Source organism: Desmodus rotundus, chromosome 6, assembly GCF_022682495.2.
Source record: "Desmodus rotundus isolate HL8 chromosome 6, HLdesRot8A.1, whole genome shotgun sequence".
NCBI classification, from domain to species: Eukaryota; Metazoa; Chordata; class Mammalia; order Chiroptera; family Phyllostomidae; genus Desmodus; species Desmodus rotundus.
Window position 1 is genome coordinate 110,748,450 of NC_071392.1, and position 16,037 is coordinate 110,764,486.

The window sequence follows — 16,037 nt, forward strand, 5'->3', positions numbered from 1 at the left end:
AAACCTCAGCCGGTACTCAAGCTGTTACAGCTGCAATCAGAAAATGCTCTGTGTCCCTGGGAAGTGTGATTTAGCCGGAGAAAAAAGAAGAAATGACAATGTGCTCTCATGCAAAAAGCTGCCCAAAGTCCGGGGGAAGAAAGGGAGCTCTGAATACAACAGAAGAAACGCAGCTGCCCCTGTGTCTTGCAAAGGGTGCCAACAACCGTTCAAGGACTGCAATTCGGCCTCTGCTACCTTTCCACCCTCTTCGCCTACTGCTGCCGACCAGACTCCTCAGGTGCGCCAGTAAAACGGACCCGCTCACACTGCACTGAACGCACATCAGGCTTTTCTGCAGGCTGTTCCCCAGTGATCACCCACTGACCCATACACTACTCTGATAAGCCCTTGCAGTTCTTCAACCCCTAGCTCTAATGCCACATCTTTCAAGAACTTTTCTCTCGTCACACCAATCAAAAGTGAGATATGTGGGTGAAAAGCACCATGTAAACTATAACATGATACACAAATGTTGATTATTAGTTTATTAGCATTTTGCATATCCTACAATTCACTGTCCCGCACCATCCTGAATTGTTACTGGAACTCAAATCTTACCCCACCCCAACCCCACGAGGTTATACCATATCGCAAAGGCCACAGCCTTTATCTATACATCCCCTGTAATGTTTTGATGTAATATGAAAACCTTCTTCCAGAATAACTTTTATAGAAATTTGTAAGCACCCATGAAGGCAAATGTATACACTTCATTCATTCATGCATTCAATCAATCACTGTTTACTAAGCACCTATTATGTGCCAGGCCATGTGCATGCCCCTACGACTCCTAACAGTGACAGCACACAGCCCCTCAACTCACAGCACGTGTTTGCTGCCCCAGGGTGGCAGAGGCAAGGCGAGGGTAAAGAGCCCAGACCCCTGAAGAGGGGCTGACTGGGCCTGACTGTGGCACAGTCACTCTTGTCTGGGTCAAAGCGCATTTAGGCACATACCACATTCCACAGGATTGGGTTCTTCAAAGTGGCATCTCCGATGATCAAGTAGAGAGTGTAGGTGCCGGACGCAGAGTCAAATTCGATCTTTCTCTCGGAAGTATCCAACTCAAACTTGTATACATTCTTGCTGTCCGGCTCAGCAACAAACACCACTTCCTGACCAGTCTTCTGGTTATGAAGTCGGACAAATGTCTGGATGGAACAATAATATTGTATTTCATCTAGTAATTTCAGAACTCTCTCTGGGCTCAGTATCGGGTCAATGAGGCTGCAGACCGCTGGTTCTTTCATCATGGTGGGAGCTTAGGGCTCTACTAGACCTGCCCAAGAGAGCGCAAGGAGTGGCCATTCTACCCTGGTTCCTAGCTCAGGGAGCAGAGATAACTTTTGCTAGTATGAGAAATTTAACTCAGAGATGCAGCCAATTCTCAACTACTTGGAGGCTGAATGCCCAGTTTGTGGATGATTTAAGCACTTTGCTGTTGTTCCAATTTCTTCTTCCTGCCAGCCTTTTGGCCACTTCACTGCCCAATTAACTTCTTCACCAAAGGGTAAAAAGAAAGGAAATGAGGTGGAACTGTAAGAGGCCCATTTTCAATTTCCTAGTGCCTCCAGCTAAAGATTTAGTAGAGCAGGCTTGGGGATTGATAGCAAGGCAGAGCTCTAATCAAGCAGAGCAGCCTGGTGCCACCGAGAACGCCCAGGCTCTGAAGACAGATTTGGTTCCACTACTTATTAGCTGGGCAAGTTACTCAACCTCTTTGTGGCTTGATTTCTTCACCTTTAAGATAAAAAGATTATCTTCAACATGCAGTGTACCTGTGTGAAGATCCCTGATAACGCAGGCAAAGCACTGAGCACAGAACATAGTATACACTAGCTAGTCAATAAAGAGCAGCCAATATTGTCAATACGATGGGGCCAGGCTATTCACCTTACCCCCCAACGACGTGAGAAACGGAGGTTTCTGCACATTGGAACTGCAGCAAAACAGCATCCACTCAGAGCTCTTCTTTGAAGGGTTTCAAAATAAAGAATTCAACAAGGCAGGTACATTGGTTCCATTTTATAGATCATAAGGCGCGTGGATTAAATGAGTTACATGGTCACACAGCTAGTGCTGGATCCACAGAAAAAAACACAAATCCCATTTGTTACTCTACACCTGGGCAACAAAAAACCATCAAAGTATTTAGGGAAAGGGGCCCAGAGATGTGAAGCATCCTGACTACAGAGTCCTGGCCAAGAATGAGATTTAGCAGCCCGGATGCCTGATCTTCCTCCTGTCACAGCCAAGCGCAGGCGGCAGCCAGGCTCATCTGCAAAACGCCACCTCTACCTGGGAGGTCTCTAAGCCATGGTTTCCAAAACAGAATCTTGGATGAGGCAAGTATTCACTTAAAGTTACATTTCCTCACTAACTCTAACCCAAACTCAAAGCTCACCAATTTAGCTTTATAACTTCCTTTCTTTGTATTTTTTCTTCCCTTGTGCTGCTAGGTTGGTAACTGTCATTTTGAGATGAGACACAAAATGCTAAGAGGTTGGAGTGCTTAAAGGCTGGTGAGCCACGGCCCTAACGGAGTGCACCAAGCACACACTTCGGAGCTTGGGGGTGGAAGGGAGAGAGGAGCAGAGAAGCGCCAGGACGGTGGTCCTGCAGGCAGCCACTCTGGGGCCTGGGCATAAGCTCAGCCACTGCAGCTACAAGAAATGAAAAGCAAAATACTTCCAAGTAAATTCACCCACCTCGGAGGTCTGCTCTGAAGCCGCCCCTCAAGCAGGAACACAGGTCTGCTGGCTCTTGCTAAAGTATCACTACAAAGTACCTAAACCAAGGCTACTCAGTCCTACAGTCTTTCCTGTCTTTCAGCATTCAGAGTATTTATCTGAATTTCCCTTTACAATACTACCGTGGATGGGGCAGAGCTGAGAGCAGTTAATTCCAATCAAGGGGGACAACAGAGGTGAGGGAGGATGTGCCTGAGGGGACAGAAGGCCCTATCAGAGTTTCTGGGGAAAGGGCCTGGTTTGAAAATCTTTTAAAGAATAATTAAAGGAAGCCTATTGTTTTCATAATATGAAGTAGGCACAAGTTAAAAAGAGAACTATTTTTCAGATTCCCACAAATGGAAAATCTGCTTTGACCAGAACAGAAACATGCCTTGGGCCCACTGTCTAGGTTTTTCCTTTATTCAAAATTATTTTAATATATGGTTTTTGGTGTTTTGTTTTTTTTGTCAGAAAGAAAAAAAATCCTTAATTAAGTGCTAATCTGCCTTAAAAATATCTTCTCAATACTAGCTAAGCTTTTAAAAAGAAGAGTATATTCCAGGTTCAGGGTTACAACCAGTAACCGAGAGGGGGCAGGGTGTCACGTGGGAGAACCTGATGGACAGTCAGGATGCAGAGTGAAGGTCTGAGAGCAGGAATTCGGAATTCTCTCTAGTCGGTTCCCTGCAGATCAACAACTCCAGTGCACTCTAACGTTTCAAGCCAAGAGAATGTCTGCGCTTTTTCCTGACCTGGTGAGGTGTGAGCTCGGCCCCAGTGTTCACATCCACCAGCTGGAAGAACAAAGCAAAGTTCTGGTGGCTATCTGCGATGAAGGTGCCCTTGGCCTTGGCTGGGTAGGTCACCCTGAAAGAGACATTTGTACAGTAAATCTCCAGAAGGGACCTGCATGTATCTAAGAATAGAGTGAAAAACAAACTTCACTTCATTGCTTAATCTTCTCTCCTCCACTGTAACACGGTTCTGTTGTGGACAGATCGAAGTGGAGAATCGTCTGTGGCCTGAGGGCAAATTGGACTCATAAAGCCGGGACTGAGAAAAGCACACAGTTTTTAGCAGGGCCTGGGGAAAACGCTATGTGTAGATGCTCCAGGCTTTTACTTCCAGGACCTAAGGATGTCAAGTCAACCAAGGCAGGAACCAGTGGGACTCAGGTGTTCCCCTGCAGGCACACAGGTGGACTGAAGAGCTGGGCTGGCAAACCACAAGGAGAAATAAGCACAGGATCGGTGTCAGCAGCATATGTGAGCAAGGCTGGGAGACGAGAGGGTAGGAGATGCAGAGAAAAGGGTATTTAATATAGCTTTTTCTTTTCTTTTTTAAAAATGCCGTATTTTTTCCCAGATACTGTTTCAATTTATTTTCCTCTCTGAAATTGAATTTTAAAAAGTCATTTTCTCAAAAGGCCATCTTGATGAGAAAACTGTTCTTTTCACAGCTATTTCCTGGGATTTTAGGTTAAAATGGCCAGGGGACAGAACAAGCCAAATGGTTACAGAGCTCACACCTGGCTCTATCATATACTTAGGCTCTGTATTTACTTATGAGTAATACCAACTCCTCATCTATACAGAACATTAAACTTTGCAAAGCACCTGCACAGACATTATTGCAGTGGATTCTCAACGGTGCTCTAATCTCCAATGTAACTACGAAAATATTCAAGCCAGAGGCAGAAGTCCCAGCCCTGTCACAGGACATAAAAGAAGGGAACACTTCCCTTCCAGGCTCTAGCTAGTAACATCCCAAATGGCCCTGAGGGTTCACCTACTTTCTTTGACATCAATAGCCAACCCCATTGAGTCAAGCTGGGGCTCTGACTATACCCAGAGATTTAGATGGGCCCCCAAAATAAGGATCTGGGAGAGGGCTGACAAATGGGCTTCATACAGTGTTCTGGTCCAACTCTGGTAAGTCGCTAATGGTTACTTAGAAGGTTGTGTTAAAAAGGAACAAATGCCATGGCAGATGGATGACGCCTTCCATGAACTTGAGAAAGGGAACTGTAGCCCTAATGCTAGCTGTCTGCTATCTCAGTTCTAAGGACCTATGAGGCTTCCAACTTTTTGCAGCCACATGTGGGTCAGAGAGTTGCCATGAGGCCACTAAAAGCAACTTGAGGACTATGAAGATAAAGACGCTACACCGGAATATAAGTTAATACACTGCTTCCTTCGTGGAGAAAGTCCTTGAAAAAACTGTCATCTTAATTAAATAATGTATTTGGTGACAGAGCTCACTGACTAGGATTTACATTCTGTCACAAGTTCCTTATCTCATGGAAGGTTTGCCCAGACTGACCACTGGTGCGGACACCCCCCCCAAACTGCCTGTACGCCACGCAGCACCCCTGGTGGTGTGAGCTGGATCACTGCTGAGCAGAAAAGGCATCTAGAGGGGCTCGGCTCAAGCCCGACCCCACGCTCAGGAGGCGCCCTACCTACCGCGTGGTTTTGGGTGCGATGCTCTGATCCTTATCCACAGTGGAGAGGTCAACGCTGGTGATGCCAACTTCAGTTGAGATCTTGACTTTGAGCTAAAGTGAAACAAAAGAAAATCGCCAAGTCACCTGGTGGATGTGCCAGGACTTAACGCACACATCCAAATTTTTCTCTCAACGGTGAGTGGAGGCATGAAAAACTCCTAAGACAGGAAATCTTCAATGATTTTAGTAAAACTGACCCAGCCAGGTAGTATTTCTACCTCTCCCATCCTGAGGCCTAAAAGTAACTCCTTGATTCTTATCCCTTCTTCCCTTCTTTGGCTTTGGTTGGACTGTATATGTTTAAAAGGAAGGAAGGGAAAAAAAAGTAGATTTTTTTCTTGTGTCCTTTAACATAAATAAGGGGAAAAAATCCTTACGCAGTACCCTTCAAATAATTTAAATCAAAATCAGTAAGTACTCAATTCTAATGACGGTTAATGTTTATTGAGCATTTACTGTGTGAAAGACAAAGACTTTACAAAAATTATCTCATTTAATCCCCACAACTCTGTAAGGTAGTGCTATTTCAGGTGAAGAAAGTTAGTCCATGTTCTTAAGTACCTTGCTACCCACCTTCCCAGCGACACTTACTCTGTGCCAAGCAGACTAAGTCTGCCCATGAAGACCTAAGAAGCTAAGGCAGTGTCTGTACCATGCACCAAGTACTTCTGGTTCTCCTGAGCATGTGACAGAATTGTAGTTCCCTGTCCCCCTGGAGTCAAGTGTAGCCACGTGACTTGCTCTGTCCAATGAAATGTGAGCAGAGTGAAGTGTGTCACTTTCAAGTAAAAGCTTTAAGAGTCAGTGTGTGATTCTCTTTTCTTCTGACATAGACACTGTGTAGAGAAAGGGGCTTTCTCCTTAAACCTAGGTCCTAGAGTAAGAAAAACATGAAGCAGAGCTCCCATTTGACAGACTAAAGATAGCTAGCATGGGCCAAAAGAAACTTTTGTTTTAAAGCGCTGAAATTTAGAGTCTATTATAAGCACAAACCAGTCCATCTTGACTCTCTCCATGTCTGAATTCTACACATTCTTATAAACATTTTCACAGAGAGGAGCTTGTTGATGCCAGTAAACAAATTTTAAAAATCTGATTTAAAATTAGTATAAAATTCCAAGAGACAGAAAACATGCTAAAAGTCTATTCATGGGGAATTTTAAATTTAAAATATAAGTTTGAATGTGCAAATTATGCAAACAAACCCAAGGAACTTTTTATGTGCAAACATCTGTGAGACTCCCAAATATTTGATAAGCTTGAATATAATACTTAAGGAAATCTTTGCCAGATCCACTGGCTTATAGTCTAAGTCAGGACCAAGGAACAGTCAGACAGAGGGCTGGGCAAATAATTGAAGGATAGTTTCAGCATTTTCCTAAAATGTATTATCAAGGTGTGACAGCCTCAAATCAAGGGCAAAGGAAAATTAAACAGGGATAAAGACAGCTATCAAGTAATTCCTTTTAACAGCTTACTATTCTGCCCCCATAATAACTATTTTGTGACAACAGTCTCAATCACTATCAGGTTGAGTAGGGGTGTTCTGTTGTGCTTAAAAAAAAACTCAAAAGATTTATTACCAGAAGCTGTAAGGATATTATCTCCAACTTTCTGAATACACAGCCACCTATTGGCATAATTATATTTAGCATCACTGCTTGTCATGAATCTCGACAACTGAGTGATTATGGCAGTGGTGGAGAACAGTTAGCCTTCAAGTTGAGTAATTCCACCAGAAGCAAGCTGGGAGCCTCTACCTCGGCTCTTTGGGCTCTCTGCTGAGCAAAAAGCTTCACAACTTATACAGGGCTCAAAACTGAGCAGTATTTGCTACACATACAGCTCAACCCAGAGGGGCACTGACACCACTTCCATCTGAAGAAAAACTGCAGTGGAAGGTTCAAGCAAAGAAGTAGCCAAAGAGCTCTGACCACGTGGCTCCATTGCTTGGGCATCATTCCACAAAGCTAAAGGCCTCTGGTTCGATTCCTGGTCAGGGCACATACATGCCTGGGTTGTGGGTTCAGTACCCAGTAGAGGGGCGTGCAAGAGAAAACCAATCAATGCTTCTCTTCCTCTCTGTCTCCTTCCCTTCCCCTCTCTCTAAAAATAAATAAATAAAATCTTTTTTTAAAAAAAGTAGTCAAAGAGCTCTGATCAGGCTACTGACTTTTATTTAGCAAGACACCCCCTGAGACCACTTTCCCTGCAACCCCCTAGAGCATAAGGAGCACCTAGGTGCAGGAGATATACAGAGATGGCAAGATGTACTTCCTGTCCTAAAGGGAAGCATATATGCAAAGCTAAATTAAAAGATATCAGGCTACTGCTTTAATGAAGGATGTGCAAAGTGCTATAAAAGCACAGGAAAAGGACTGTGACAGAAGTTGGCCTTGGGGTATCCCTGGCTAGGGAGTACTGTGTGGCAGGAGGCCTTAGGCAGGCCTCTACTTTTGGAAGAGGTAGGAGTTTAACAATACCCCACGCTATTACATAATAATAATAATCTGTCTTCATAGTTAACTACTCTACATTCTTCATCAACATTAACTAAAGAATTTCCTCCTTAAAGACTCACTCATTTAATTTGTAAATGTGATCTTAAAATCACTGTCCCACCTCAATGTCCATAAACAGGAGACAAGTTAAATAAATAATGGTACATGTACACCATGAATTACTACGGAGCAATTCAAAAGAACGAGGGTCTATGGATTTCTACTTTTGAATATACAACCATCTATTGGCAGAACTGTATTTAACATCACTGCCTATCACCAAGTCTAAGCAACTGGGTGAATTATTGTGGGGGTGGGTGGGGTGGGGGAGCCATCAAGTTGAATTGACCCCCAAGGGGAAAGCTGGGAGCTTCTACTTTGTGACGAAAGTGAAGAAAGCAGAGAATACAACTGCTTACAGAACGACCCCTTTGTGTCAGAAGGAGAGGCTATGCAGACAGTCTTTGATACGTGCTAACTGCTCAGAACAGACTCCCTCTGAGGAGGGCTGGACTAAAGGTTTGAGAGAAGGCTCTTCTACGTCATTATCTATCTTCTGGTATCTTGAAATTTTTAACTACATGCATATTTTACTCCTATTTTTTAAAAAAGTAGGGATTACCTGAGCAATGAGATTGTGTGCTATGTACCTTCTTCTTTATAAATATTTTTGTATTAAAAAGTACCACCCAATGTATGACTTTAAAAATAATTACTCTCCCTTTCAGCAGATGGACATACACAAACTGATGTTTAAAAATGTGTGTAAGGCTCCTCAGGTTTTTATTTAGAATCTTGACTATACACTTGCAACAATAACATGGTCACTAAGGCTTGCTAATCAAGATTCGATTGTGTGTTTATTCTAAAAACATTGTAGGCACTCCTAAACAATACAGACACATGGACTGGCAAATTGCAATGAACTCGAGTCATTGTGGGTCTGCTCTCCGCCCTAATTTTAAAAGGCCCCAAGCTGCAGCTTTCTTCACTGCACAGAAACACTGCAGGGCTGTCCTTAAACAGGGAACAGTTTAAAACAAGTCCTTCCACTCCTAAAATCTCACTACAAACGGGTCTCTGAAAACATTTAAAAGAAATGCATTTTTATGCTTTTAAAGCAAACTGAGAAATAAAATCATTGAAACTTTGTTCAAAGCTCTGTTGTAAAGGGTTCAGGGTAGGATCCCTGTTGGTTAGCTGCTTCTTCCTTTAAACAAACACTGCAAGATTAGTTTTTATAAGAGCAAAGGGGATTGTTGAGCCACTTTAAATGCAGCTAAGCCTGTTTTACAGTGAGTCATGCTAAGTCCTTTCTTTGCCTGCGCTGCATGCCACATACACCTCAAAAAATGTTTTAACTCCAGGAAATGCAGTCTTTCTGCTGAGTAATAACTTCCTGTTTAGCTCATTACTGTCAAAAATGATGGTGCATTAGGGGCAATTAATGCTAAAGATAGTTCTAAAACCCATGGTCCCCATGACAGGCAAGTCCAATGTCAACGAGTGTTATCACAGGCCTTCCACACCAAACCACCTTTAATGCACTCTGACCAATGTCAAGCGTCCCTCAGGAGAGTAAACAGGACCTGCTGAGCCACTCTAAGGCTACAGATGTGACTATTACTGAAATTACACCATAAAGTTGCACGTGTGCAAGAGGTCAGAGCATGCACGCACGCAAACACGTATATAAAGCTCTAATGCAATGAAGAGGAAGAGAGGAGATTGTGTAATGTATACTCCATCACTGTGAAGTAAAAAGGCAGCAAGGGCTTCAATGGGAGCTTATTTCATTGCATGAATAACAGCTACTAACCATTTCTGCTATTTTGTACTTAGATAATTTCCCCCAACAACCACAGAAACACTTAAACACCAGACTTGATGTTTGCAGAAAAAGCCAAGCTGTTATAGTAATCAAGAACAGCGTAAAAATACATACTAATGAAGCAGAATTGCAAGTCTAGAAATTAACTCTATTAGTTTAGTCAACTGGTTTTTGACAAAGAGGCAAAGGCAATTCAATAGGGAAAGAAGAGTTTTTTCAATAACTGGTGCGGCGAGAGCTGGCTATCCGCATGAAAAAGAAGAAAGTTAGACCCATACCTCACACCATATATAAAAATTAACTCAGCCCTGGCTGGTGTAGCTCAGTGGATTGAGCACGGACCTGCAAACCAAAGGGTCGTTGATTCAGTTCCCAGTCAGGCACATGCCTGGGCTGCAGGGCAGGTCAGGTCCCCAGTAGGGGGCGCATGAGAGGCAACCACACATTGATGTTTTCTCTACCTCTCTTTCTCTCTTCCCCTCCTCTATCTAAAATAAATAAACAAAATCTTAAAAAAAAATAACTCAAAATGGACCAGAAACCTAATTGTAAGAGCTAAAACTATAAAATTCTTGTAAGAAAAAAGAAATAAATCTTTACGAGCTTGGATTAGGCAATGGTTTCTTAGATGTAACACAAAGCACAAGCAGTGTAAGAAAAATAAAGAAAGTGGACTTCATCAAAATTAAAACTCTTCGTGCTTCAAAAGAAAACAAGGGGAAAGACCGCCTACAGACTGTAAGAAAGTACTTGCAAATCATGTATAAGAGACTTATACCCAGAAAATAAAAAGGAGTCATAAGAATATAAAGACAAATAATGTAATTAGGAAAATAGTAAGAGGTATACATATCAGGAAGGAAGAAATAAAAAGATCAAAAAAATATTTTTCATGGATGAAGGATCTGAATAGACATTTCCCCAAAGATATATAAATCACCAAGAAGCACATAAAAAGATGCTCAATATCATCAGTTATCAGGGGAATACAAATTAAAATCAGAATAAGATACTACTTCACACTTAGGATGGCCACAATGGGGGGGGGGGGCGGGGAGGTAGTTAAGTGTTTGTAAGGATGTAGAGAAGTGGAACCTCCCTACATTGCTAGAGAGAATGTAAAATGTTGCAACTTCTTTGAAAAACAGTTCGTCAGTTCCTCAAAAAGTAAAATGTAATTGTATGACCCAGTAATTCCACGCCTAGGCATATACCTAAAACAACTAAAAACAGGTAATTAAAAAACTTGTACATGAATGCTCATAACATCAATATTTATTATCCAGAAAGAAGAAATACCCTAAATGTCCACCAACTGATGAATGGATAAATAAAATATGATATATCCCTATAATGGAATGTTATTCAGCCATAAAAAGGAATAAAGTACTGATAAATGCTATAACATTAACCTTAAAAATATTATGGTAAGTAAAAAAAGCCAGACACAAAAGGCTACATATTGTATGATTCCATTTATATGAAATGTCCCTAACAGGCAAACCATGGGGACAAAAAGTAGATTAGCAGTTGCCAGGACCAGGAGGAGGATGTATTCCTATAGAATGGGGAGTACCTACTAGACCTGAAGTTGCTTTTTGGAGTGATGAAAATGTTCTGGAATTAGAGAGTGGTGATGGCTGCACAATTGTATCCTCGGTAAAGCTATTAAAAAAAAAAAAAAAAAAAGCCAAGCTCAGCCCTGGATGGTGAGTTACCATAGTTAGAACGGAATGTGAGAAGACACAGTTACAAGGGAACGTGAGAAAAAGCACTGAAAAAATAAATTTGGTCTCCGCCCACAAGGAGTTCCCAACCCAATGAAGGAACAACACAGAAGCATACAATGCAAAAAGAATTATGGACAGGGTGTAAAAACTACAGCAGGATAAATAAACTTTATGAAGTGAAAACAACTTAAACACTGTGGGAAGGAAATAGGGGAGGCAGAGACACGAACAACAGCGTGGTGACTGCGGCGGGCGGTGGGTATAAGGGGCATAAATGGTAATGGAAAAAATACAATAAAAAATAAATTTGAAAAAATATAGGAGAATATCTTTTTGACCTTGGAGCAGCATAGGATTTTTTAAAAGACACAAAAAACACAGGAAAAAAATATTTTAAATTAGGCTTCATTGAAATTTACTTTTGTGCATCAAAAGAGGCCATAAAGCAACACATTGAAGGAAGATATCTGATGCTCACAACTAAGGATTAGTATTCAGAATACATACAGCTCCTAAAATATGAATAATTAGAAAAAACTAATAAACCAAAAGAAAAATAGACAAAGGAAACCCAAATGTCCAACAAACACAAGATCTTTATCTCACCGGTAACCAAGGAAAAACATTAAAACAAAATACCATTTCGAAGCTATATCATCAACTCTTAATACTAAATATTGGTAAGAGTAAGAAGAAAAGAGCAATTTGGCAATACTTAACAAAGCTGGAAGATGAGCACACCCTTTCATCCCGTAACTTCACTCAAGATCAGTGATTTTTAACCGGTGTGTCGCAAGAATTATTAAAACATGCAATACCTGACTATTTTAGTCAGGGGCACTGACCTCTTTTCCCTTAGATTGTTGAAAAAGAAAAAAGACAATAATCGGTACATTTATAGACATCCGGTGTGAATGAATTAAAATTATACTTATTTTTTTGTCAGACTGGCAAAAAATATATTTTCCTGGTATGCCGCAGAATTTTAGTAATTAGTGTATATGTGCCATGAGCTCTAAGACTGAAAATCACCGCTCCAGATAAAACATGCAGACGGACAAATGCACTAATAATGTTCACAGAAGCACTATTTGTAACAGTGAAAATCTAAATGTCTGACAGTAGGAAAATTAATGAATAAAATCTGAGCTGTTCACAAAAAGGATTACTTTTATGATAATTACCCATATTTATGCATATAGGTCTAGTCCTACATGTATAAATATGGCTGTCATAAAACACTGAGTGAAAACAAGCAAATTGCAAAAGGAACATACAGTATAATGTAATATATAAATTTTGAGAAGATGCAAATCAATGCAATATAGTGTTTAAAAATACATGCAATATATGTAGCAGAAATGTAAAAATTGGCACCGGAACAATAAACCCCAAATCTGGGGAAACGGAAGAAAAAGTGTTTGAGGAATACAAAGACCTTAAATTTAATCCATAAGGGTTTTATTTCTTAAAAAAAAAAAAAAAAAAAGGAGCAAATACAGGAAAATGTTAGGGTTTGAAAGAGGTAAGTGGCCAGGAAGTAAAATGAGGATTCATGGTATTATTCTCTGCTCTTTTCTGTGTATTTAAAATAGGGCATACTAAAAAATAAAATTAAAATTAAGTTCTACGGCAGCACAGATGAAGGGACAACATTTAAACAGAACCTTACAGGATGAATAGTTCAGCAGATGAGCAAGGAAGGGGAAGAGCACTGGGGGAGGAAACAAGTCCAAAGGCATGAGTGTATCTGAGGACCAGTCCACAGTCAAGAGCAGCCAGAGCTGAGGGTATGGGGGTGCACCCACACTGAAGCGTGTGCATGTGCCTTGTGGAGCACCTTCTAGCCATGCTGAGGAGTCTAGACCTCACTCATAGATTACAGGAAACCAAAGAAATGTTTAAACAGAGGAACAACGTGATTTTACCATTCTAGTGACACTTACAGAAAATGAAAGGAGCACACATCAGAGACAATGAAACGAGTTAGAAACTACCTTCTCAGTCTAAATAGAGAACTCGGAGCTCTACCCAAGTGGGACACTGGGACTGAAGAACAAAGAATTCATGCAAAGAATATTCAAAGGTGAAATGAACAGGCTTGGTGACTGACGGGAAGTCAGAGTGGAAAGAAGGGAAGAGGTTAAAACGACTGTGATGGATGGTCAACTGGATATGTTGTTATCAAGACTGCGAAGGTAGAAGAAAAAAGAGCTTTCAGACAAAAAAGAAAAAATTTGCCTTTTAACATACTCAGTTGCCAATAAGGCCCCCTAAGTCAGGAATCTGGATTTTAAAGGTTAAAGGTACATACTACGATAGTTCCTATCCAATTTTGTGTTGGTGAATGAACTGGGATCAGATATCTCATGCCCAAAAAGGCTGGACATGAGGTAGAGAAAAAACAGAAGACTAGAAATAGAGAAAAGACAGAGAGACTAGAAACTAGAATATCTTCCTTTCTGCCAAACTTTAAATATAAATGTGTGATCTACCTATGATAAGCAATGCCCACTTTTGAAAAGGTCAAAATTTCCAGCTGCCTTGCCCTATCACTTAAAAAAAAATGTCACAGAAGCCAGCCTGAGGAGCTCTCCAAAGGCCAAATCTAGGATAACATGAGCAACAAAATAAATGATAGTAGTGGATCATACTCTACAGAGTAAAATAAATATCCATGAGTCCAAAGTGTTGTAAATAACTGAATAAATAAATAAATGGGGAGGGACAACTTTCTCTTACAATAGAACTCTAAAGAGTAAATGTAAAAGAAATGAAAGAAAGAGAAAACCACCTTTTGGCAGGTACCACATTACAATGGTAACTGGCAGGCAAGATCATCAGGATATTTGCAAGATCCAAGTATCACTCCACCATATACTTAATTACGAAGCAGAAGAACAGCAACTTTACAGGGGAGAAACCTAGCAGACACCACCTTCACCACAATCACTTTTGGAGTATTCTTGCAAAAAATGTATGACCTGAATTTAATTTGAGGAAACTTGAGACAAATCCAAAGTGAAGGACATTCTACAAAGTAAGTAGCCAGTACCCTTAAAAAGTGCCCAAGTCCTGAAAGACAAACTACCCTAAAGTGGAAAAGGCTAAAGGGACATGACAACTGAAGAACTACGTGACCCTAGGTTGAATCCTAGGGACAGTAGTGGGGTAACTGGTGGAACTGTAATGAAAGCCTATGCACTAATTAATAGTACTTTATCAGTATAAACTTTGTGGTATTGATAATCATATTACTTATGTAAGATGTTAAGTTGGGGAAGCTGGATAAAAAGTATATGGCAATTATTCACACTATTTTTGCAACTTAAAATTAAAATTATTTCAAAATAAAAAATGAAAAATTTTAATTTGAAAAAGTGAACAGAACATGAGATTTGATAGTGAAGAGAAGAGCTGTCACAAACAGCATATATTTAACTATTCAGGAAAGGCACAGTACTACTCCAAGCCCCCCTGACCCAACAGAGTGCAGGACAATGCAGTCGAGCAACAGGGACAGAAGCACTGAGAAATGAAAGCTGAAAGAAGAAAGTAACATCGTGAAAGGGCCAGCTGCTGGAGCTGCACAGGACTCTGCGGGCTCCAGGCTGGCTCTCTATTCACTGACTAAACAGTACTGTGCAGGGGATCCACCCAAGCACAGGCTGGATGACCTTGGACGAGTTACTCTACTCCTGTGGGCCTCATCTATGGAATAAAGATGACTCCACCCAACTCTTGGGGTTATTGTAAGAATAATGTACAAAAAAAAGCACATAGAACTGTGCTTTTCATGTCATAGGCATTCAATAAAGCGTTCATACCAATGACCCTAATTCAGAATAAGAAAAGGCTAAACCATATCGCATAGTTTAAGGAAGTAGGAAAATGCATAATTCGTTGTAAACGTCTATCCACGAAGGTTAAAATGAAAGCCACAGTGCCTGAAGGGGTAAACTTCAATTAGCTAAGAAAACCACTAATGTGAACTACCTCATTTCTACAAAGCATCAGATAAATGAAGCATAGCTTTCCATCCCTAAAACCACTTGGATCCTTAACACAACTCAACATTTGAAGCACATTTTGTTATGAAAGGTTACCAATTTGCTTTTGTACTTCATCCCAAAAGCTCACTATAGTGCTGTCACTTCACGCTTTTCATTGCCTAATAAGCATCAAATACTGTTGTTCTAAACCTGTCAAGGCCCACCAGACAACATATTTTAAGAATACTTATGCCTCAGTGGAATTATGGGTGGTTTTTATTTTTTCTACTTCCCAAATTTTATGTAAAATAGTAATGCTAAGTTATAATGGAAAATTAATAATTTATAAATAAAAGAAAACTCGCTACGGTCAAGTTCTTGGCTTAGTCCATGAAACAGCACATTGCAAACCCACCCCTCTTTTAACAGTCATGTTAATTTGGTCATAATACCACACACTTAATGCCATGTGCCTATTTCATCATTTCTTTGGATACATTAATATTGCAACAGGGATGACAAGAAAAGCTCTTACCTCTACACTATTTGCAATATAACGGTTGTCACCTTCAACTTTGACAGAGAAGTCATAATAACCACTGGACAACTTGACATTCATGAAGTTTAATTCAAAAACATCCCTGTTAAGAATGACAGCGCTGTTAACAAGCACTCATAAGGGGAAGTCACGAATAGAACAAGC

General features: G+C 40.6%; 1 protein-coding gene across 3 annotated transcripts in view; it reads right to left on the reverse strand.

The window, feature by feature from the left end:
- Positions 1-16,037, reverse strand: part of RPN2 (ribophorin II) — a 52,002-nt gene that overhangs the window by 9,746 nt on the left and 26,219 nt on the right. For all 3 annotated transcript variants that reach the window (XM_024559196.3, XM_045194537.2, XM_045194538.2), the window contains exons 9-12: positions 15,870-15,975; positions 5,240-5,331; positions 3,527-3,641; positions 999-1,193 (exon numbers count right to left, since the gene is read on the reverse strand). In XM_024559196.3, coding sequence (XP_024414964.2) covers positions 999-1,193; positions 3,527-3,641; positions 5,240-5,331; positions 15,870-15,975 — 508 coding nt within the window. The remainder of the gene's footprint in view (positions 1-998; positions 1,194-3,526; positions 3,642-5,239; positions 5,332-15,869; positions 15,976-16,037) is intronic.